The sequence below is a fragment of the Heliangelus exortis genome, chromosome 4 (assembly GCF_036169615.1).
Source record: "Heliangelus exortis chromosome 4, bHelExo1.hap1, whole genome shotgun sequence".
NCBI classification, from domain to species: Eukaryota; Metazoa; Chordata; class Aves; order Apodiformes; family Trochilidae; genus Heliangelus; species Heliangelus exortis.
Window position 1 is genome coordinate 5,704,827 of NC_092425.1, and position 24,850 is coordinate 5,729,676.

Genomic DNA, 24,850 nt, shown 5'->3' on the forward strand with positions numbered 1-24,850 from the left:
GCTATATGTAATACAGGAAGAAAGTTAAAAAAGCATATTATTATTTTTTGAATTCTTCATCCCTCTCTGTCAGGCAGTAGCCTTCTGTAGCAAGAGCAAAAGGAATCTGGTTTGAGAAAGTACTTAATGCTGTTGGTTTATTGTTTGTACTTTAGGATTGAGTTATAGTCAGGTTTTCTTTGCCTTTTTTTGAAGTCTCCTTGGTATGTGCATTGGATAATGCACATGTGTAATAATATGTGTGTGTTCTATCAAGTGCATTGCTGTGTGCAAAATTAAAAAGCTTTGCATACTGTCTTGTCAGTTTTGCTTGGGAAACTACGGAAGTGGTGGCAGCATATGTGGAGTACTATATTAGAGATACTGATTACATAACTATTTATAGGTTCTGGTGATCTAAACAGTATATGTAAAAAAAAAAAATCACAAGTATGAAGCCACAGGTGTGAAGATCATCTTTTAACAACTTTGGGAAATGAGGTTATGATAACTTCCTTCAAAATTTATTCTCTTTTGGGGCTATTTGAAGAAGCAAGGGGGATATGAACAGGAAAAGGATGTAGAACTAATTCTGCAATAAGGATGTGTAGTGAGGTAAACGTGTGTATTGGTGCTTTTCAAGCCACAGCTGCTCATTCAGGAGTTAGCAGGGGAAAAACACTCAGCTTTTGTTTATTTGAGGAAACAAATAGCAAAATTTCTGCTACAGCAGTTTGCTTTGTGTTGACCCACAGCACCAGAGGGGTGGATGAAGAAAGAGTAATACCTCAGCTATTTGGCTGTCAAAAGGGATTAGGAAACCAACTATTACTATCCAAACTCAATGGAACAGGGAAGACTTTGTACTTGCTTCTTGGTGTGACCCATGTGTTCAACAGCAGCCAAACTCTGGTTAAAATGTGTTCAGAAAAGCAGTAGTTCTCCAGATTACTGACATCACAACCCAAACTCTGCTTCTAAGAAGGTGATGGCATTACAAGCAGACTGTGCAGACTGGCACATGTAAAACACAACATATGTGGTTTACTCTGTGATAGATCTAAGTCAGTGCAAACCATCTCCCAAGACAAGTCCTTCAACTATCATAGGGCCTTCTAGGAGACTTAACATTATTTTCAGACTTTTCTTGTTAACTGATTACTCTTGTTGTACTACTTGATTTATATCATGAGTTTGTGACACTGTAGGTGCCTCATGTGGAATTGGCCAGGTATTTAGCTTGTCATAACTCGGTATAAAATTTGTTGTTGCAAAATGTTGCAACCGAGGGCCTCACTTATAATTTCCATCAATTATTGTAAATACTGATCATAAATGCTAAATTCAAGGTTGTGTTCTTGCTATTAACTGCTTTTTCTACCATTATGTGTAACAGTCTGCTTACACAAACAATATATACAGTGCCTAAAATGCAGTTAAGCTTTGTTCAAATAACTATTCTCATTTCTGGCAGACTAGTTCTCACATTTACAAAGCAGCAAAATGCCTTGGGGGTTTCTCACAGGGGACTTATGAAACACATTTTGTTGTTCATTCCACATGTTGATTCCAAAATATTGCACATAATCACCCTTTTCATCTTTTTTTCTTAATGCAAAGATTTTCATAATTGTTTTTTTTTGTGATGTACCACAGAACATTTATTTGCTGTATTCTTCCATCTCTTCAATAATAAAAAAAAGGAAGCAGCATTTATACAACTGAGATCTGAAATACTTGCTATCCCTTGGCATTGTTTCTTTCCTAGGGAGTGCTGTCCAATATCTCCTCCATCACTGACTTGGGTGGCTTTGATCCAGTTTGGCTCTTCCTGGTGGTAGGAGGAGTTATGTTCATTTTGGGATTTGCAGGATGCATTGGAGCTCTGCGAGAGAATACCTTTCTTCTCAAATTTGTAAGTAGCCTTTGCAACTGTGGCATTTATCAGGTGTATGGCACAAGTCATTATTGTTCTTTGTTCCTTCTTCACTGCAGAGATTTAAAAATGTCTTTTGGAGAGTAGGAGGTATTATCTGATGTGAGAGAAATGTTCTGATTAACACTGTTGCTTAGTGTTGTTTTTTTTTTTAAGTTTTGAAGCAATCGACCTTAAGAATCTACTACAGGTTCTCCTATGGATATAACCTAACATTTTGCTTTCCTGTCACAAAAACAGAGAAATTTCTGCTCAGAGTCTGAATGTTGAACTTTGAGAATATGAAGAATGTAGATACACCACTGATTTTGACCTGAATGATTTCTGCTGAGCGAATGCCTGCATAGTTGAGAGGAGACAAGGGCTGTTATGAGTGGTTGCTTGCTGGTACAGTCACTTCTGTACCATTTAGATAATTTGAAAAGGATTTATTGCTTATTGTCAGTATTGGGTCCTGAGCCCAAAAATTCTCTCCTAAACTTGCTCCTAAAAGGAGAAGAATGTGTCCAGGGTAGGTAAAGAAAATAGAAGTTGTCTTTTTTGACAACTCTGGGCTGGACTGTTAGTGTGAGAAGGAGATCTAACAAACATACCTCAGTATTCAAATTACCTTTAGCTCTAAGTAGTCTGCTTCTGTTTTTTGAAAGCTCTCCTCCTGTGAGTTTTGAAGATGAGGATAACAGTATTATGTTCCATTTTAGATAAATTTAAGATTTATAATTAAAATTCAAGATTCTTTCCTTCACACCAAATTCCAGATGTGGGTACAGCCTGGATAGTAGCTGTGTCTTCATAGCCATTAACTGTGTTAATATGTCCATGAAAATGCACCCAGGGAAGCAGCTGCCTTGAAGGGACATATTTGGCTCCTTTAGACATAATGTATAAGGGGAAGAGGCAGTTGAGAGTTACAGTTTTTGAGGCATTTATAAAGCAACTTGGAGAGTTCTGGTTTGCTCTTGTCTTGCTTTAAAAAAACCAAAGGGGATGGGGAAGCTCTTGTTAGACTTTTTTTCTCCTCTTCCTTGCTTCTCTTAGCTTGCCTGAATGAACTCATCTGCTGTACCAGAAATAGCTTCCTATTCAGCAGCTGCAGGAGAAATTAAAAATGTATCAGAACAAACACAGGGAAGGGAGCATGTTAAAATGAAACTAAGGCAGACTTGCAAAAGGGATGGGCTTCCAGTATATGAGGACCCCTGTGCGTTTTAGGAAATTGTAGGCTCAGTGGGGATGCTTAGAGAAAGTGGCAGATCATTAGTAATGCCTTTGGCATCCATTGCATTTGCATTAATCATAGCAACCTCATTTGGTTTTAATGTGGATGTGAGTAATTCCATAGACATTCTATTCAGACTTACTCATTAATTAATTCCTGCTGTTGCCAGATTTTGCTTTGTCCACTTAGGAAAGTTTTACCAATGAGAGTGTCTAAAGAAAAAGTCACTTGGAAAGCATTCCACTAGCACTATAGGTTGTTTATGCTTTGGAAAAGATAAGTACCTACATAGAAATTTAAGATGAGTTTTCAGAGGTCCCTAGAAGTGACAAATAGCCATCTCTGTAGCCAGAGACAAGTAGCCAGTGAATTCTCTTGGACCTTTTTGAAAATCCTAGTGAAATGTCCAAAGTTTGAATTTGTTGACATTTTTAATCCATTAGAATATAATTAAGATTCCTGTAATACAGGAATGAAAATGGTGTTTTTATTTGAAAAATTCCTATGTGCTGGAGTAGCTTGAACTTGCACTGGGACAGTTAAAGCCCTAACACTAAACATAATTGCGAGCGTTGAAAAATAAGTTTCTGGTCATTAAGCAAATTATTTTAACCTTCTTATTTTTATTCATAGTTTTCTGTGTTTCTTGGAATTATTTTCTTCTTGGAGCTCACTGCTGGCGTTTTAGCATTTGTTTTCAAAGACTGGATAAAGGACCAGCTGTATTTCTTTATAAACAACAACATCAGAGCATACCGAGATGACATTGATTTGCAAAACCTCATAGACTTCACACAGGAATATGTAAGTTTGAATATGTTTGGTTTTTTAAACTGTATCTACTACTTGCTTACCTTATCTATTTTTTACTTCCCGTTTGGTCTCTTCAAGGAACAACAGAAAAAATCTGGCATATAATACTTTTGAATATTTGTATGTGTATATCTCTCTCTACAGAATTTCTACAAACACATGACATCTGTGAAAATTTTTTTTTTTTGATGTATGACTGAACAGAACAGAGTGGAGAGTTGGGGTGACTTAGTCTTGAAGACTAAGAGAGAGTGTGTCAAATTTACAAGTTAAACATCAGCATCTTGTGTTTGATATTTTTTTGAACATACTCCATATGAATATGAAAATATTTTAGGGTTTCTGGAGGGATGTTCAATATATTTTATTGCAGGAGCCATCACATCTGTTTAAAAAAATAATTCTTTTTTAACCTTAATTTGGTTCTGAGATGAATATTGGTGTAGTTTTGGCAACGTTAAAGGTGCTGCACCACACTTCAGAGTGGCAGAGATGTTTAGCTGGTCTGAGTGAAACCACAATTTTATTACTTTTTAAGTTGACAATGCAATTAGCCTGACGAAGTAGGCAACTTTTAAAGTTCTTAATCTCTAAATTATGTAACAGCTGCTTTTTGGAGGGAAGGGTGAAGCCAGAGATGAAGGTAAAAGAAATTAAACTCTCTAATTTATCCCTGCAGGATAAATTAGGAGTCTTGCACTGACTTCTGCAGACAGGTTATTTTCCCCATACCTTCTTGTACTCAGTTCTGGCCTGTGTCAGTTGAACTCCTCTTTGAATTTGGCCCTGTGTAGCTAATGTGATTGTGTGTTTGTTGAAATCATGCTTACTAATTTTTGTACATTCTGCAATTAAAACATTTCATTAATCATTTCATTAACTATTTGATTTGCTTCTGTATGCCTTTGGGCAAAAAATGCAAAGTGAGTAACAGGATGTGGATCCTTGTGGTGAATTGAACCTTGTCCAGTAGGGAGAACGTCAGAGGTCACCACATTCCCAAAAGCAGTGATCCACTTACGTACAATTAAAAAGGCTGCAGTCCAGTTTTGCAGCCACTGGATGAAACCTGCTTTCCTAACTAGAGTAACAATCTTGGCAGGTATGTCAGAGACAGCATGAGGTACTTTTTCAACTAGTAGACATAATGCTTGAAGACAACGTGTTCAGATATTGCAGGGGGAACTCAGCTGCACATAGAATTGCCATTCCAGTGCTTTTAAAAATGTGTTCTGTTTGAGTTTTTTTTACCTTTTTAAAGTTGAAATAAATGGATTCATTGAGCTTGTTCCTTAAATGCTCTAAACCAGCAGTTCTCCAGAAATCTCCAGTCCATTCTTTGTATGTTCAGCAAGTTTTACCCATTCTTTGTTCATGTTCAGCATGTTTTGGCAGAGACTGAATCTGCCATTTGGCATATTTACTTTTTTGAAGGATTCTGCCTGCATTCAGCAAGGATCTTATTGTGCAACGTGTGATGCCCAGAAAACTGGTCGTACTGTCTGATTTCCAGCCAGGAAAAGATTCCCCCAAACTGTTCAAAGGAGTAGCTATATATCAGTATAGCCCTTGGAGATGATTGGTTTTGCTGAGAATCCTGGGAATATTATGCTGGATAAGATGTCATACTCTTGGCTCTGCTATCCCTGGGGCTGAGCTTGTTGGTCTGAGTGAACTGTGGAACATTTTGTAGGCCTGTCAGCTCACTCCTTGGGTTTCTCTCCAGAGAGCAGCATTGCAGGGTGTGAGGGTAACTTTAATAAAAGAATAATTTTAGAACATTTTATAGTCTTGGAATGGTCTTTTTTTTAATTAAAGAACCAAACCAAACCAACAAAACCCAGCCAGTTTCAATGAAACCAGAGAAAATCTCACATTTTCTTTTGAAAACTAAAAAGAAACTGGCAGCAATGATTCATGTTACTAATGCTGATATTTATTTGTTCTGAAAGTCAAGAAGATCTCCTTTCTTTGTTCCAGTGGCAGTGCTGTGGGGCTTTTGGAGCTGATGACTGGAACCTTAATATTTACTTCAATTGCACAGATTCCAATGCAAGTCGAGAGCGCTGTGGTGTCCCTTTCTCTTGCTGCACTAAAGATCCTGCTGTAAGTGACAGTCAAGAGGATAGGATAGGTCTGCTGTTCAAGTTTTAAAATGCTCTATAAGATGTCTTTTTTTACTGGAAGTCATGCCTGATCATTAACTGCTCACCAACCTGTCTTTTTTTTGTACTTGCAGCTCAGCTTAACCACTAATTTTTCTGCAGTCAGCAAAAATACTGAGCTAACTTAAGTCTTCATGGTATGTTGTTTGCTGCTTTTCATTAGAATGAGAAAACCATGGGCTTGGAAGAACATATGTATTAATTTTAGCAAGTATAAAAAGCAGAAGGCCTTAATGAGTTGAAGGATATGAGCTTTCAATTGAGCATCACTGGGATATTTCATTTACTGCCTTAAAGAACAGTAACTCTAAGATCAGACATTCTAAATCAGGTATTACTTTTTATTTTATGTAGTGTCCTGAGGCTGCAGCCAGTTTAAACAAGTTTGTGCTAGGTATGGTAACGAATGAAAATAATGTCTGTAAGAATTGACATATGTTTGTGTTAGAATCTTGAATTGGGGGATGAACACCTTTGCATGTTTTTTTCCCTTTAAGTTACTGCCTGTCCTATAGTCACCCAGAGGTCAGACTTGAAAGGTTAGAAAATGTTTGAAGGAACAGTTTTTTGGTAAATTTTTAAAATTTTTTTTTGTCTTTTTAAGTAGTTTCCATTAAGCAGAAAATGTTGGAGCAATGCATTACTTGGACAGACATGATCACAAATGAAGGGCAAAAGTGCAGGGAAAGAACTTCACTGGCAGTGGAGGGCTTGCAGTAGGGATGGGTGTGTGCATGGAAACTGTTATGTGGCTAACACTGTATATGTTTCACTTTCATATAGCTTAAAGGAAGCAGCCTGTGAGTGCTTGTATTATTTGTAGTTTAGCTGTGGCTTTTTCTCCACTTGAAGTGACTTAGAGTTCCTTTAATGTATGAATCTGTAGCACTGAAGTTAGGCAGTTGCCAACAGGGCACCTCAGGTGCTTCCTTCTTTCCTAATGCAATGAAGTCAGTGTTCCCTGCATCCAGCCCCAAACATTGCTGAAAATGTTTTAATACAATGTTAAATCAAAATGGAAAGTAGGTTATGCTCAAGCATTACATTATGCTCAGGATTCCTCCTACTGTTTTCCTCTTGGTCTACTCAGCCACACAGAGAGGTCATCACAACCTAGTTTTTAAAATATAGTTGTTATAACACCAAAGCAGTGACAGGAGTACAAGGTAATTCTGCAAATACATAACCCATGCTAAAGTTATCTTTATGTGTATATGGTTATGCAGTTTCTGAGGGGATGATGAAGCAACCAGAAGCCTACAGAGAAGTCTCATCCTTGTTCACTGAGGGGAAGCAACATGCTTGATTGCCTTTAACATAATGCTAAAAATAGTAATATTTAAAAATATTGGAAGTCATGCAGGTAATGGATATAATTGTCACCAGGCTATGACTGGCTTAACTGCAGTGGTAATCAATAGGTTTATTCTGTGGGAAAGAAAATTTGCCCCTTTTGGCCTTAGGGTACAGAGTTGGGCTGAAAAACATAACTTAAAAAAAGTTATGGGGATGCTTTATTAAACAGGAATTACTTTTAGTTTAAAGCAGGAAGTGGAACTCCTACAGTTCACTTTGCTGTAGTTCAGTAGGTTGAAGTATTCCAAATTCTTTTACTGGCAGGGCCTAGGAAAGATGATCTATTTCCATTACATTCTCCACGATTTCTTTCAGTTAACAAGTTCCAGGGCTAAAGGCAGAAGTCACTGATAAATAGCCTTTCAGTATAAAGAAGAAAGTAGGTAAGGTCCCAGCCAAAGGGATTTTAAGCTTTAACAGCCTCAATGTGTGTGGCATGTTTATGATTTTGCAACAGAAGCATTTATCTCATTAAAAGATACAAATTGCTCCAATGCTAAAGGTCCGCTGAGGGAATCCAGCTTGGGCGACTGACAGGATGTGACCTGTTGATATAATTCCTGCAAAATGAGGAAACACTTAGAGGAGCTTGAACTGATAATAGGAGATAGATTTATTTATTTATTTATTTATTTATTAATTTTTCTTCATATGGCTGCTATTTAAAATCTATTTCTCTGCTGGCTGCCTTTCTCACTTCTTAAAATTTGATGATATTGTGGGGTTTAGTACACCAATCTGTGATGGGCTGCCTTTTTCACTTCCTTGAGTAGTTCCTTCTTCAGCTTACTGTTATGAGCCAGCAACAATATTTTGCTGCCATTGTGGCTGACACCAAAAGTAGTTGCTTTGTTTTATTACTCTGAAATAACTGTATATACAGAATAAATGCAGCTTCAGCTTTCACTGAGTAGCCCTTGCTCACTAGGAAAAGTCTGCCATAGCCTATTTTATTACCTGTGCTTTGGGAGTGCTAAAGCAGGAGGAAAAAACCCACTCCTTGTCCATAACTATTAAGCTCCTATAATAAAGAATAGGTGGCAGGAGCACGTTACCCCATCTCTTCTTTTCCCCCCAAGCTTTTGTAGAGGAACCAGGCACTACTGCATCTATTTGTACAGACGTACCCTAGGAACTTGCAGCTTCTGCAATAGAACTGCTCCTTCTAACCACTTCATGCTGCACAGACTGAACTCTGAAAGTACTCGCAGCAGTCTTGGCATATTTTCCAGTGTAGACAAACCCTTTTCAGCAGAAGGTACTTACAGTAGATGTTCCCTAATCCCTTTACTTCGACTATGGAATGCTTACACCTGGAGTTCACCCTGGTGGAGGGCCAGATTTTTGATCTCGTTGTGCTGAGAGTTGAAAATATGTTTTAACCACGTTTGTTCCAAGTATTTAATAGCACTGAGTGGAACAAGAAGGGTTTTTTTAAATGCAGTATGGTAACCAAAGTTAGGGTGATTGTCTAACTACATTCAAAAACAGCTCGTGGGGAGCTGGGAGAGGGTGTTTGGGAGACACTTCACTGATTGCCTTTCTCTCTCTCTCTCTCTTTCTCTCCTAGGAAGATGTTATTAATACTCAGTGTGGCTACGATGCAAGGCAAAAACCAGTAAGCTTTTTCTTAATGTGATTTCTTAAGGATCTGAATCCTTGCAAGAGCAGCTTATTCAGCTGGTGGGATATTTAAATCTAACTTTCTTTCCTCTTCTTGGCAGGAAGTTGATCAGCAGATTGTTATCTATACTAAAGGCTGTGTCCCTCAGTTTGAAAAATGGTTGCAGGACAATCTCACCATAGTTGCTGGTATATTCATTGGGATAGCATTACTGCAGGTAATCATCACCTTCTCTGTAATGACTTACACTGAAGAACAAAAGGTATAGAATATATGAAGGGGGAACTGTAGAACTGGAAATAAAGTGGTACTTGCATTTAGAAATACAAGTTTTCAGTGAGGGGAGTTAAGTGCATGAGGCTTTCTTTGTGTTAAGGAGTATTTAATTTTTATCTGTAAGGATGCATTTTTTTCTGCTCAGTGTCTGCAGGTCAAAATGAACAGGGATTTTTAAGCCTGTACAGACCTAGTGTTTCTGATAGTGTTTAAATGAGCAGGAAAAGTTGTTGCAGTTGCTTTTGTAAAGCAAATCTATAACTGCTCAGTTCCCTAGAACCCAGTAAAAATACTGGGGTTATGGGATTTTTCCATATTATTCCTTCTTCCAACACTTACTTTACTGTTAATTATATTTCTGACTTTGTGTTCCTATGTATAACCTAAGGAGATGAGCTGTGTGAAAAGGGTTGTCTGATGCTCCAAATGAATAAACTATTGTCTTTTCCAGATATTTGGGATATGCTTAGCCCAGAATTTGGTTAGTGACATTGAGGCTGTCAGAGCCAGCTGGTAGAACTGCTGAAGTAACCACGAGACACTGGACAACTGAAACCCTCTGAAACCTCCAGTGTGTTGCTCCAACACCAAGCTGTATGGACATGGGTGACAGGGAAGCCTTCTCTCCCAAGTAGTTCCAAGTCCAAGTTCCTGATCCTGCAGTGAACTTGAGTTTCTTTGGGGCAGGGGAGCAAGGAGTGGGCTATTTAAAATCTGCTGCTCACTGACATTTTTTTTTGTTTTGTTTTGTTTTGTTTTAAACCACCAGTTTGAAAGCTGTTGAGCCGTGAATCTCTACTGTATTCCTGATCTTGAGTAACAAGTGGACACTTTTTAAAATCGGTGTATTCAGTGGGACGGAGTTGCATCATTGTAGTCTCTGGATATGCTGTTTATTCCTTGTGTCATGAGCTCTTCAATAGCTGTCAAATATTCCCAAGATCATCTCTCTCCTCACCACTCTGTAAAGGAACAATCTTCTTGTTTTCACAGCTGAACACAGCTACAGGCTTAAACCCGTCTAGCAGGAAGCAACTTTCTATGCATCTATTGTACAGTAAAAGAAATTGTTTTTAAAACAAGGGATTTTTTTTTAATGCCAGCTTCCAGTTATCTCCATGTAGTACATTGAATTTGGAATCAGCAAGCCCACAGGGAGACTTGCTGAATTTTATCAACATCTTTCTTCCTTTCTCCACCCTTGTATGAAGGACGAGGAGTTTTATATTTGACAAACAAGGTTGGTTTCTGCCATACCTTAGGATATCAGTCTCTTAAGGCAAGGATGGAGTGTAACTGTATAAATGTAAGAAAGCAGTGTGGATGTTGGGTTCAAGTGAATAGTACTATTCAAAGAGTGAATTATATATTAACTTAAAAAGAAGTCAAAACATATGTATCTGATATGGCTAAATCTTTTCCTTTTTCTGGAATTCAGTGTACTTAGGGATCTCACTAATATTAGTGCTTTGATATACTTGTGCAAAACTTCTTTTAAGAGAATTCCTCGGTCTGTTCCTAGCTGAGGCTTTGGTCTTTATTTTTTTGTTTGTTTTGTTTTGTTTCTTTTAAAAATTCTTTTTACTTGCATGAGCTGTAAGAATCTGTGACACTCCGGCGCTTTAAATCTGTGCATATGTTTTAATACAGTCTAATCCAAACTTACTTATTGGAAAATGCATGTGATTATGGGAAGATCATATCCCATTCCCTTGGGAGTTGGAAAGAACAGCTTTTGCCAGAGTAAATGCTTACCTCCAGTGAGTAAATCCTTGCTATTGGGATGTCTCCCTTTGTGGCTCTAAATGCAACAAAAAGGCTTTCTTGAAGCAATGGAATAAAAGTTTAAAAACAGACGTGTGTGTTAGGGTCAGACAATACAGACTCTTTTGAATTGGACAAAGTAGAGTAGAATTTGGAATAAAGCACAAATAGTGGAAGAAGAATTAGATCAGACTCCATACAGCTTAGAGTTTTCGATTCATTCTTCTTCACTAATAATAAACTTACAAACCTGAACATGGCTTGGGTAGTTTTATTGCACTTTGTATAAATTTAGCTTGTTCTATGACCCTTCTCAGTATCTGCAGAACCAGTCCTGAAAGCTGTGAGTGCTTGGCTACTGCTTTGGTCAGACAGTGGTAAAGGGTACATAGCACCTCTTTGTAAGAGCTTAGCATCTTTCTGTGATGAGTTCCCTGAGATGAATTATGTGGCATAGAAGAGGTGAATGCATCACTTTCAAAGCTTCCCTGTTCTGGGGGGATGGATAGAAGACTGGTATTATGACCTTTTAAGATACTTTTTGGTCCTGTGACTCTTAAACATGTGAGTGTATGTACCTTTGCACATTTTGCCTTTCTGTGCTTCAGTTGGCTGTGGTTTGGTTTTTTCCCCCCCCCTCTCAAGGCTGGTGGTATACTCACCAGTACTCCACACATGGCACAGATAGTCCTGTTGTCCTCCTCTGAGCAACATCCTCATCCTTTGCTGGTTAACTCCCACTGGCTGGCTCTGAATCAGGCAGCCTCCATATACTTTGGTACCTGCTGGTAAAGGCCAGCCCTGACTCAGAGTAGGGTTTTTTTTTAAGCCTTTGAAAGCAATTATAATTCACTGTCCTTGATAAAGTTGGTTCCACCTCACCACAGTGTTATGTTTTTCTTAGCCACTCCTCATCTTGAGGGTTTACTGGTATTTGTTTCTCCCCCAAGGGACACACTGTTTTGCCTGATAGCATCAGAATAGACAGAGCATCAGCATCAGTGTGCATGGAGAAATCAGGGAAGTGTGGTTGAGGAAGCAATCCCTCCAGCCAAGAAACTTGATTGTGACCCAGTGCTTTAGTTTGGAAGAAAAGAAAAAAGCCTGCATTACAGAAACAGTCCTTATTGCCACTGATCTTGAATACTGCTATTGCTGCTATGGGCTTCTGAAGACAACTTCTTTCTTTTACTTGAATTTCTGCAGTTGTACTGTATTGGCCTTCTGTTTTGTCACATTGCTTTCTGAGTTCCAGTCTGCTGGATGTGCTGTTGGCAGCATCAGACTTGATAGGAAGGTAAATGCTCTTGGGTGAGCAAATCTTGTTCTCACTACTTGAACATTTGTGTATACAAATGTGCAACACTTCTGCTGAGTCCCAGAATGACTGACTGTTCTTATAAAAACCACTAAATAACTTATTTTTCTAGAGTTTGTCCTTATTGCTACAGATACTGATCCTCTCCCTTTCCCCGCTCCCAACAGATGCTCTTATTTTCCTAATTTTTGCAGTTTTTTCATGGATGCATAGTGAATGTTCAGGATTAGCTTTCTATATTGCACATTTAAATCCCACATTTTTTTTTGTCTACAGATGGGTAAGATGTCCTACAAAAGGCCCCATCATGAGCAGCTTAGGTGACCAGTTTGGAAAGCTTGTGGGAGGCCTTGGAAATCAATCTATTACTTTCAGAGCCTGCCAAATGCAAGCAACCTTTATTCCAGAAAACTTGGTGGAAATTCAGGTGAGCTGCAGCTGGAGAACAACTCCTGGCAATAAGATAGGGCAGGCAGTGTGACTTCTTGGCAGTTTGTAGCCTGCCTGATGTGGTGGTGGGGTAAATAATGTGAGTTCTGAGGGCAGTCTCCTTATCTTGAACATGCAGTAGCTGTTCAGAGATTTGTTGGTGGGACTGTGGCCCTTGTAGGGTGTGAAACAGCTCTGTTTGCTGGGCAGTTCGTGTGGGATGGTGACCTTGCAAACCAAGAGGACTGGTAGCTTCAGCAGTAGCCGTGGCTTTCAAACCATTTCCAAATTCCCCAGGGCATCACAGTCCTTCAACCTCTGCTTTCTAAATTCTGTCCATATTCACGGGCATTTCTGTTGTTTGATTTTTAATTTTTTTTTAATTAATAGCCTACTGGAAAAACGTTTGGTTTGTCGCTGTGTGTGTCCTTTTCAGTAGCACTAGGATCTCTCTGCTTCAAAATCCCTAATTTTGATTGTGCTCCTTTGAGTTTGAAGCTGTGATGGTTGCTCAAAGTGTACTCTCTGTCCCCAAAGCCTTCTTTGAGAGAGATGCTAATTGTAGTTCCGGCATGTAAATAGTGTTTGAAATGTAAATAGTAGCATGCAGATTAAGTGATGATTCTTCTTCGGGGGACTGCTTTTCACCCTTAAAAGTGATAAGGAAAGTGTCCACTGTGAGATTTGGCTGCTGGCATCAGGTCGCCCCCTCTCCCCGGTGATACTGGAGAGCTTTCAGCGCCTGCCCTCTAGTGCCTGCCCGGCCCCGCTGCAGCAGCACCCGAGGGATGGAGGGGAAACCCCGAGCCCCCCCCCCCCTCCCCCCCCTTCCCTCAGCTCCCACCCTCCCAGCCCCATTGCGGTTCTCCTTTGCTGCTTGGCATTTAACCAGCGTTAGACTGTAAAATAGAGGGCAACCCCTACCAGCTGTGGGAGGTCACCACTGCTTGTGGCAGAGCTAAACATGGTGCTATAAGACCTGTCCTGGATGTTAATATGTGTTTTTGTTGCTTTAGGGATGTCCTTTGTAAAAGAGATTCTGATGAATAGTGTTGATTATAAGAGAAACTCTCATGTGGTTTTTTTTCTTGAATATGTTTCCCTTCTTGCTGTGTGTGCCTCCTGGCAGGTCTGCATGTGCCTAGGAAGGAGATTAGCTCTCAGCAGGTGTCAAGGACAGTTGAAGGTTCCAGTTCCTCCCTCACATTTTTTATTTTCTCTCTGAAGTTTTTTTTTTTTTTTTCAGGTATCTGTAGTTGGTCAGAAGACTATGTAAAGCAAAAGAAATAAACTTTCCTTTTGGATCTGTTAGCTACCAAATTTTGCCACTTATAATAAAGAATGTCTCCCTTGACATGCAGTTTAAAAATAAGTGTTGTGACTACTTGTGTGCACCAGGCATCACTGCTAGCTGTCTTTTGTGTTTTGGCAATATAACTGTTAATAGGAAGCTCCATCTGTATGTGTGTTCCTGTTCACTCTGTGTACATAGTAGAGGTGGACCTGATACTACCTTAAACTTAGAGGAGATTGGAAATTGGGTTTTGCAACTCAGACTCATCTTTGAGATATATATATATATACATATATATATATATATGTATATATATATATTCCAGATTAGGTCAAACTGAATCTCTCTCTCTTCTGGTTCATCCTGGGTACATCAAAGTGTTGATATTTACCCTTTGTGGATAATTCCTTTTTATATGAATGTATTCTCTTGTGTTCTTTTTTTTTTTTTCATCAGTTGTAAATTGATTGTAAAAGCCAACTACAATTATTGGTTGAAAGTATTGCTATAACAGAACTGCATGCCCAGTAGAGTTGACTTGAGCTTTAGTTGTCTGATTTTGAACTGGTTACCTTCAGTCTAGGAGAAGAGCATAGAGCAGGTGCATCATTTATCTATTACTCGTCATCTTTAGCATTAGACTGTGGTATTGTATCACATGATGATTTCAATGGATGTAACTGGAGTTTACTTAGGAAGTTAATGCAACTTCCTGGTAATTCATTTTAAGCTATTGAAAGTGGTCTTGATCATGCTACTTGTGTTCTTGGGTTTTTGTTTTTTAAGAGGCATTTTTTAGGAATGTTTTAATACACTTATGATGGACAATACAATAGTTTTAATAGTTGTGCAGTATTCTGTATTTACTTGAAGTAAATAATTTTATATGCAATTTGTTAATTACAATTTTATAAATAAAATTGTGTGAAATATGATGGTGTGAATGTTTGCTCTTGATGTAGCACTTAGCATTAGTGGAAGAGAGATAAATTCATTCAAAATTCCTTCAGGAGAAGACCCACTGCCTACCCTCCCCTAAACTAATAGAAAATAAATCCCCAAGTCTCTCGTGTACAGTGTAGAATATTGTGTTCCAATTAAGTCACAAACCACATTGTTATGCTGCCAGTGGCTGCCCTTAAATGAAAAATAACATAATACATGAAGAACAAATCCTGTGAGGAGATCCTGTATCTGTGGTCAGTTGTCATTGAAGTCTGTGGCTAATGGTCATGCTCTGCTTCTTTCTGACAGGTGGTTACTGCTCCTCAAACTGCTGTGGCTGCTGGGTAGTACAACTCTGGAGCTCTCCCCATAATCATTTCAGTGACCCTGAGGTGTTCAGAAGTTGCTATTTTGCAGGGAGCGGCACAAAGGGGATTTCTCATGACTTATGGAAGGCAGGATTTTCACTTTTCTAAGTGCAGCATGTCCTTAAAGAGAAGTAGTGAGAGCTACCTTATTTTATTATGCAGGTAAAAATGGGTAATGATGTCTTGTGCTTTAGACAGAAGAGCAAGAAACTCAGTGTTCTAGTATGTCAAAAACAGTAAAGCAAGGTAATCCAATTCAATATCTCAAAGCTATAGTTTTGTCCACAAAACACCACCACAGACTGATTGAAAAATGTGTCTCTATATCTTAACAGAAGTCCAGTGCCTTTTGCATGTTCCAGGCATATACATGTATGTGAATGTATGAAAAGACCTTGACAAAATGAGAATGCAAATGTGGAGACCTTGGGCAGTGAGGGAAGAACAAAATTCAACCAAAAAGAAGCAAAGTTGAGGGTATTGTCTAAATCTTTGTATCATGCAGTAGATGACACATTTGGTTATAGCTGTTTTCATGGTGAAGGGCTTGGGGTGGCTGCCTGCATTCTGTCAGACTCTTTAAGACCTGCATACTGTTTTTCAAAGTAACACCAGGGAAGTGCTGGCTGCCCTGTGCAGTGTGGCAGCAGTGATAATTTCAACTTGGTTTGCTGAGGCAGTAGACAAATGAAAAAGGCCCAATGTCTAGCTTTGCTGTCATAAAACCAGTCTGAGCAGCAGATGTCAAGCTTTGTTCAGCTATAATCTATCTACTAAACATCCAGTCAGGCCTATTGTCAGCAATTTCAATTCCATTGACTTCTATCAAGTGAGTAGTGAAATGCACATGATAGTATTGTCCTTGGATCCCAAATCTTATTAAAAGCATCTTGGAAGACGAATAATTTACCAGCTACATAGAAATGATCTGCTGGCTGCAGCTTGCCTCAAAACAGCACAACATTTGTGTGGATAGATGTGGGCTCTTCAATTATGTCCTCCTTCTGTGACATCCATGGCATATTTATCTTTGCCCTTATGCAGACTTGTCTTCTGTGTATAGGCTTAGCACAGATTTTGTCTAGAAATTTAAGTCTTGATACTCCATCCAGGGAAACTATCTGAAAGTAGAGGGATATGAGCTTTGGCCTTCATTTGTTCTTGCTGTGACAGTGGCATCCCTAATAGAACTTCAGGAATAAAGGTATGGCTAAGGCTTAACCTGAGGTGCAGTTAGACAATTAGGTGAATGGGAATTTTATTAAGTGTCACAGCTTTGTTGTTTGTGGTCAGCCTGTGTGAGCACTTGCAGGTTATATCAATGTCAAAAGGAATGTCTGGAATCAGGTAAGTCATTGATAACTGGATTTTCAAATATATTTTTTCAAGTCTATTTAAATCAAGGGAACTTGTTTCCATGCCTGGGAAAACAGGCTTGCATGGTTTCACTGTGAACTGGGATTGTTGACATGGTGGTTATATTCAGCAGTGCAGAGGTTCTGTTGTTTGGATCCTGTTCTCAGGGGGTCCTGGTCTGTGTTCACAGCTCTACACCTGTTAGTGCCTTTATTGCACAAATGTCTCTTGAGTGATTTTTTTTTTTTAATAAGTCAGTTGTATAGTTTAGTATTAGGAGGTATTTTCTGTGTTTCTGCCACTGGATTAAATGGATGTGTAATCCCATCTGCTGTGTCAATGCTTCTGCCGGATCTGCTGGGTTTTGGGAGAGTTTCAGAGCTTCAACTCTGGGTTATTTGAGGCAAATTTCTTTCCATACCCAGCTTGTGTATGTAAGCCCTTTCCTGGCATGGCTGGCATCTTCTATCAGTGGCCAGGGGATAGCCAGTGGTTTCATGGAGCTGGGAAGGGAATTTGGGCAGGCCAAAAGCAGTGTTTTTTTAATCATTTGGCATGGATCACATGGGTGCTTGGCCTCTGGGTTTCACTCTTCTGCTGATAAAGAAGCCTGAAGTTTCTGAGGCTGGCACTTCACTGCTGGGAGTGTGGAGTTCACTTTAAATTATGATCCTCGTGTGCTGTGATCCAAGTAAACAATGGTATCACATAGTCAAGAGTAACATGTGCCAGCTTGCTGGAAACTGCTGTTCCAATTGCTCCCTGTTTTGCCAAAGAGCTGTGTGCTGGTTTGCTCATGTTACGGTGTGTTAGAAACCTAAAAAAGAGCAGCTGTGAGATAAGAGGCTTAAACTGGCAATTTCTCAGCTTGTTTACCTAGGACAGGAGAAAAGAAGATTCAGATACTGCATTTCAGTGAGGATCTGTTGAAAAGTGGCTGCAAGGTATGCATTTAAAAATCCATCTACAGAAAAAAAAAAAAAAGCAAAAAAACCACCAACAACCAAGCAAGCCCAAGAGCAAGCCCCTGTGGCTTTAAGGGATAAGAATTGTACAGTGTATTGCTGTTAAAATATGGGATTGTTAAACCGCACAGTGCCTCTTTGTGAGTGTACACAGTAAAAGTGGCTGGAATAATTTCCTTTGTATTTGCTCAACTGAAAGGCAATGATTGCATGGAGGCCAGAGCCAGGCACAAAGAGGGCTCCTCATCCTGGCAGCACCGTTATGACTTCTGCTTCTGAATACAAAAAAAAAGGAGAAACCACAGGATAAAGTGGGAGCATTGAAACTTTTATTTTGTTACCTCTAGGTACCACAAGTTTGACATTAATAGGCAAGACCAGTGAATCAGGAGTAGTACAATGCATTCAAACCTGAATCTCCAAAGCACCAAAAATGGAGCTAGATATACTTCTTAATCCTATAGCCAGCACACTAGCTGCATCTGGTATTGTCCCTAATTTAGTAGTACATTGTTATGCAGTTTGGGGGTGTGTGAGGAAAAGAGTCATTGTGTAGTACCACTTCTACATCATCATAGGACTACAACATGCACATTCTACTATGTGGCCCAAGCAACAAGAATAGAAGTAGAACAGTTACGGGTGGAGACAGGTTCATGAGTAACACCACCTATGAATTTGTAGAAACCCTTTTTTTTTGGACAGGTACCTACAGCGGTTCATCAATTTGTGTGGGAACATTACACGCATGCACAAGTGATACAGTGGAAAACACAGCAGGAGTGGCAGCAGGATGGAGGACAAGAGGTGAAATCTTTGATGGGATGCCTCAGAAACAAGACCTTCCTCAGCTTTCTACAGCAAGTCTCTGCTCTGTTAGTGAGGCCTGCTGGGCAACAGTTTTGTTCTCGTGGCTGCGGAGTTTTGATACGACTTCTAGAAATGCCATGCTCTGCACTTCTTTCTGAAGAGGTTCTGGAAAAAAGAAACAGTAAAAGACACTGTGCTTGGCATGAGATGGGCAAAGAACAGAAAAGCGTGGTGGGTAAAATAACTTTTCTACTGAACCTCACACACACAGAAGCACACAAAAGTGTGTGTACTGTAATATTTTTATTTGCTTTTTTCACTTCCTTTGGAGGATGGAGAGAAAACTCTCCAGGGATGTGCACAAACTCCATGGATTTCAGGTAGAGAAAAATCCACCTAAATTGCTTTCCAAGATGGATGCTTAGGAAGTGTTTTTAGCAAAAATACTTTATTTCTTAAACCAGCCTGACAAAGTGAGTTTGCCCTGAAAGGTTCACCGTGCCATTTCTCTATATCATGTTGGCTCTGGTTGTTTGTGTGGGGGCATGAGGTTGGTGAGGTTGTTCAATGGATGTGTCACCACAGACTGGTCACTGCTAGCTGTCCATTTACAGCTGAACTCCAAAGTCAGTGTGAATATACCACATGGTGCACTGCTGAATGGGATATTTATATACACAGTGCTTATGTTTTACTCAAAACTCTGAGACACTGTTTGCTGATTCTGATCCTGGATTGCACAATGTTTTGTATTGATATGGAGAGAAAAACTGAGTGATTTAAAAAAAAAAAACCAAAAAACAAAATAATGAAATTTGTCAGAGCCCTGTGCTCTAGGCATCTCACAGTGGAGATCTAAACCATGTGGTTTTGTTTCATGCCCTGTTCAGGCTGCTCTAATGAACTCTCACTCAGCAGCAAATAACAACATATATTTTTGCTTTCTGACTGCTGCAGGGGGCCTAATCCCTGATCTTCCCCAGGAGAAATTCCAACCATCTGTTTCCCACAGCTATGTTGTACACCAGGCACCATTTACTTTCTTGTTCATGGTTTCAGTTTTCTTCAGTTTAAACCCTGCTGTGTAAGAGCTGGGAACTCACATGCACAGAGCAATAGCAATGAGGCTGTTGGGGTGTTGTGAGCACTCTGCTCTCTTTCATTTTCTGAGGCATATTTAAGCAGGTGTTACTGAATTCCTGAATCTCAGGAATTTTTCTGTGGATTTTTCTGGATTCACATCCAGGATCCTGTCAGCCTGGAGACCCTCATGCATGGAAGTGACTGTGCTAACTGTGAATGCTTTGCTTTTGCTGATTCTTTCCATTGTCCTTATTTTTTCCTCTTTCCATCCATTCACTTGGTTGCAAGAGCAACTTCCAGATGGCAAAAAAATCATAAATAAATACTTCTTAATGCAGAGCTGCTGGCAGTATCAAGTTGAACATGCTGCTAGATGCCCTGTAACAAAGGATACAACAGGAGGCGCTAGAGAATTAAACTTACCAATAATTGAACCAGTGTAACTGCTTCTAGTCTTTGTGGAACTATACTGGGGTCAATTACTTTAAAATGGCTACACAGATCTTGCAGTAGAATACAGAAACATGTAAATAAAATGCTCACTGTGTAGGGACAGTGGTGAAAATGTCAGAGGCAAGGGAGATGGGAGAGAGGTGTATTTTAGTATTTTCTAAAGAGCAGGCTTGACTCTTTGACCCCTGCTTCTTGGTTAAGATAGTATTAAAAAAAAGAAGGTTGATGTTAATACCAGGTTGCTCAGCTGTTATTCTTGTGTATTCACTGATTTTACACAGGTCTGCTCTGAACACTGCCCCAGCCCTGTCTTGGCCTTTAACTTTACATTTTGCAGTTGTGCTGCCCTGTGGGCCTGGGATGTCCCTCATGTATCAGGCAACGCTTAGAGTGTATTGGCAGAATGAACTCTGCCACTTGAATAACCCTAAAAAAAAAACAGCCCCAAACCCTAAGACAGAATTGCTCCTTACTCTGGTGGAATACAGAAACAGGCATTTGACTTTGTAACAGTCAAACTTGCAGGTGACAACTCAGGGCAGGAAAAATGCAGGTGTCAGGCAGAATTTCTGAGGATCATTATTTTAGTTGGAAGCAGTGGAAATACAGAGAAGAGCATCACAGTGATGCTGAGGGGGAACCTCTAAAAAAAGGCTTCTGCTCTAAAATGGTTGCAAAATCCCAAGGACAATATGGCTCAAGAAGCTTGTAAAAACTAAGTTGCCTATCTTAGCATTAAAGTGAATGCTTACTGGAGGCTGATGCTTCTCAGCAAATTCTGAGCACAGGCTTTGTACACTGATATCTGTATACTGCTGTAAAGCCAAATATTTGTTCATTTAAGATGACAGTAACACACAGCATTCCCTCCCATGGATGTACAGGTCATCAGAGTTACACTTCATGAACTCTGTTTAAGAAAAAATAAACCCAAACAGCTTTATTTACAGAGACAGCACACACTTAACTATGGTAACTCAATTGAATTGCTGTAAACTCATCCTGGAGAACATCCAGATGCTTCATACTTAGCAAGTCATGTGCAGACAGGCTCCAAATTTCCACCTTTCTGTACTTAACCCAGTTCTTCGTCATCTTAGTTGTCTGTGAATTCCTGAAGCCTTTACTGAAAAAAACCTGCTCTCCTTACACAGAGCAAATACTCCTTAAATAACTGAATAAAAGAAATGTAGTGACTTCTTGAAACCTCAGTAGAAATCAAATTTCCCCATGATACCTTGGTTTTTTGTTTGGTTTTGTTTGCCCACACACAGGTGGGAAGCTGCAATATCAAACCACAGCTGGCTGCATCTTCCTCAAATAGTTTGATCTTTATCAGGTTTGCTCATGCTCTCATCTTTTGCTCAGAAAGGTGAGAGTTTTTGGTGTCCAGCACTGTATGTGTTAGAGTGTGTCCTGATCATCTTTCAAACCAACCATGAACATTTGTGCCTGGTGGGCTGAGCATGTGAAGGCTGTGGAGGGAAGGACTCTTCCTAGTGGGTTCTCAGGATCTCTCCTAAAGCAGGATTATAGCCTGCATGCTCTACTAAGGGCTCATTTGTGTGTGCATGTTTCCTTGCAACTATTAACTGTATCTTTATTTTTTTCCCTACCATTCTTGCTAGAATTTAAAACTACAGGTGAAGAGTCTCATTGCAAGATTTGCCACATTTTACTTGACTTTTATCTGACCAGTTAAAAAAAGCCATCAGGGATCAATTCTGGGGAACTTGCAGCTAAAGGTGAAAAAAAAGTTTTTGTTAGCTGACTATTGCAAAGATAGCCTGATACTAATAGGTACAGTTTTAAATGCCTTTCATTTCTGGTGATGTATGAGCTGGATGCATCCTGCAGAATCCTGAGTCCAATTTCAGCACTTAATATCCAAAATTGAGGTAACGTTCTCTTTCTTGACACTGCAAATAAATGCTATAAATGAAGTGTCAGAGTAAATTGAACCCTTCTGTGTACATTTATTGTGAACAACAAACCAATCTCAAAGTTTGTTTGTTCAGGCTGGAAGAAAGAACTGTGTTTTAATACTTAAATCTCTCAGGAGAGCAGCCTCTCCTCAATACTCACCAGATCCTATAAGGGCACAGATCAGCACCATGGAGTTGTATTTTATTTCAGGAGCACTCCTGTCATCTGAGAGCAGTCTGTGTAGAATCTGAACAAGCTGAGCATTTTCAAGATCCTTTTCAGCAGTACCTGCAATCCAAGTGAAAATCTGTGAATCTGGAAGTGCCACTTTTATGCTCCCATGTGTTAGCCATTTATTGAAGCAGGGATCTCTCACTAGAGTTGCTGTGGTACATAATTCATTGACATAAAACTGAAACAAGAATCACAGCTCTTGCTGTAAAACAGCCTAACTGCTTGAAAGGGGTTTCATGATAAAATCCAGTCTTGAATGTGCAGTGAACTGATGGAAAAGCCACCAGGTCTTCTAGTTAGTTAGGCCAATGCCTGCAATATTTCAGCTTTTAGAAATTCTGATTAAATATGGATGGTGCAATTCTTGATCCCGTGGTAGAGGGAGCTCACGGTCCATTATAAATGCTATGAAAAACTTCAGAATGTGAGTTATGTCCTCTGGATTTTCTAAGAAACATTATGTACTGAAATTGGATTCGAAACTGAATGTCTGAAGACGAGACAAAGAAAGCTTAAACTATTCATGTGATAGGAATACTTTTCCTTTTCATTAAAACAACTCCCTGATGCACCAGCAAGGATCTGAATTTGAAAAAACATTCCTGTAGCACATGATGGCAAGAGATGAATTCAAGAGCAAAAATAGGTAATGTTGCTTGTTTAGTTCCTTATCTTAGTTATAAAGCAAACAAGTAGGATAAACACAATATCTGTTGGCCATTTACCTTTTTGTTTGGTAAGCTGACTTACTACAAAGGCAGGTTAGGACATATAATCATCTCTGCCTTCATACAGCAACATAGTTCTGTTAATAGTAAAAAAACAGAGGGGGGAAGGGGGGGGCATCATCCACCTCTGTATGTTCTTCTCTAGCTCTCACTAATTAGCTAAGTGAAAGCTTTACTTTGCTAAGCCCTCTCAAAAGGGGATTAACCATTCCAGTGTAGGAATGTAGTCAGGTTATATAGTCTCCAATCTAAAGTATGATTTTTTTTTTAACTGGTAGCCTTCTCATCTTTACCCAAAATCTGAAGTTTATGTTAAAAAGCCTTTCTAGATGATGTGATCACCTACCAGACTGATGGAGCAGACACTGTATTACCAGAAACCTCAGGTTTCCTGCATAACCTGATTGCCTGCCTATGTCTGCATAAACTGTCCTGTGTTTCTGTGCTACTGAAAGGCAGGTGGAAGGAGGTGGCTGTTCTGTGCTGCAGAAGAAACCTGCACAGCTCTCTCTGTGACTCCTCTTGGACACAGGCTGGAAAAAAAGCAGGTAGAGTTAACCAGGGGGGTACTCACCTAACTCTAAAGCTGCTATTAATGCCAGTGCAACGAGAGCTTCGTTTTGCATTATTACATGTTCACTGGTTGCCATGGTTACTAAATGCTTGATGCCACCACTCTGTACAATGGTCCTAATTACATCCTAAAATAAATAACATAGAATTAAAAAAATTCTGCATTGCATATAAACTGTATTAAATAGCAGTTGTCGTGGGTGCTGTGTTCTTTGGGTAAGGATGCTCATTGACATTATAATCATATAATATATGAATATATGACATTATGAATATGGCATATATATTCATATGACAAATGAATATATGACATTATAATCATATTATATATAAATATGCATGCATGTGGGTCTAAATATTATCTGTTATTACTCTGCAATTACAAGATACAACCTGTTAAACCAAGCCAGTTAACTGTATAACCAAGTTAAGACACATGTAGCTAACTATATTCTATGTTATACTGTGTAACTTGTGTTCTTAAGGTGTGCCAGGAATGGCCAAATATTTTAGTTGAACTTAAGAGTGGTGTTCAAAGATGATTAGTTTGCCCTTTATGTTGTGAGCAGCAGTTCTGTTCTGAGCAGCTTATCAAAAGCCTCCAACAAACCATGTGTTTGGGTTGAATAAGAACAAGAATATAGTTTTGATAAAGTTATCAAATCCTTTGTATCTCTTCAAGGATTTTGATTTTCTTCAAAATTTTCAGAGAGGTGAGATCACAGATATTACACCTTACAATGTAAAAGAAATGGTGTACTTGAAAAGAAGATTTTAAGAAACGGGCAGAAAAATGTGTAGCATCTCTTGAAGTATTGTGGAATTTTTCTTTGAATACAAAGCAGGATATGAAAGTATAGTTAAGGAACACCAATGTGTTGGTTTCTGCTGTAAAGCCAGCAAGTAAAATGAACTGTTGCCCAGTATCTAGGAAATTAAAATACTGACTGGGTTAAATGACTTAAATCAGTTAAAAAATACACAGCTGGGATAAACTTTTCTAGTCCAAAATTTGATTCAGTTTATGTATAAAGGACAAGTATGGACTTCTGGTGTCTGCACATCTTTGATTACTCAATAATTATAATTAAGAGACTGAGTTTGCACCTAGTGTTTTCACCACTCTATGTTCTGAAAAAATATTTGCAGAATGTTTGCCTGAGAATTAGGTAACTTGGCATGCCAATGGGAAACTATCAAGGAAATATGGTTTGGTTTTTGTTATTTTTTATTTGT

At 39.1% G+C, this 24,850-nt stretch overlaps 2 protein-coding genes across 15 annotated transcripts in view; one reads left to right on the forward strand and one right to left on the reverse strand.

Annotated features, from left to right (window-relative positions):
- TSPAN5 (tetraspanin 5) overlaps positions 1-15,108 on the forward strand; it is a 66,460-nt gene extending 51,352 nt beyond the window's left edge. The window contains exons 3-10 of one of the 4 annotated variants that reach the window (XR_011725681.1): positions 1,748-1,894; positions 3,768-3,938; positions 5,928-6,053; positions 9,039-9,086; positions 9,193-9,309; positions 9,820-12,429; positions 12,727-12,877; positions 14,126-15,108. Coding sequence is in view for 1 of the 4 variants with exons in the window: in XM_071742797.1 (XP_071598898.1) it covers positions 1,748-1,894; positions 3,768-3,938; positions 5,928-6,053; positions 9,039-9,086; positions 9,193-9,309; positions 9,820-9,885 (675 nt within the window). In the remaining 3 variants the exon portion in view is untranslated. Of the gene's footprint in view, positions 1-1,747; positions 1,895-3,767; positions 3,939-5,927; positions 6,054-9,038; positions 9,087-9,192; positions 9,310-9,819 lie in introns of all 4 variants that reach the window. The other 3 variants (XR_011725680.1, XR_011725679.1, XM_071742797.1) reach the window with 3 other exon arrangements.
- A 3,006-nt stretch (positions 15,109-18,114) lies between these two features.
- Positions 18,115-24,850, reverse strand: part of RAP1GDS1 (Rap1 GTPase-GDP dissociation stimulator 1) — an 86,675-nt gene continuing 79,939 nt past the window's right edge. For all 11 annotated transcript variants that reach the window (XM_071742792.1, XM_071742789.1, XM_071742793.1 and 8 more), the window contains 3 exons: positions 23,616-23,742; positions 22,239-22,367; positions 18,115-18,782 (listed from right to left, as the gene is read on the reverse strand). In XM_071742792.1, the coding sequence (XP_071598893.1) occupies positions 18,655-18,782; positions 22,239-22,367; positions 23,616-23,742 (384 nt within the window). In that variant the 3' untranslated portion in view covers positions 18,115-18,654. The remainder of the gene's footprint in view (positions 18,783-22,238; positions 22,368-23,615; positions 23,743-24,850) is intronic.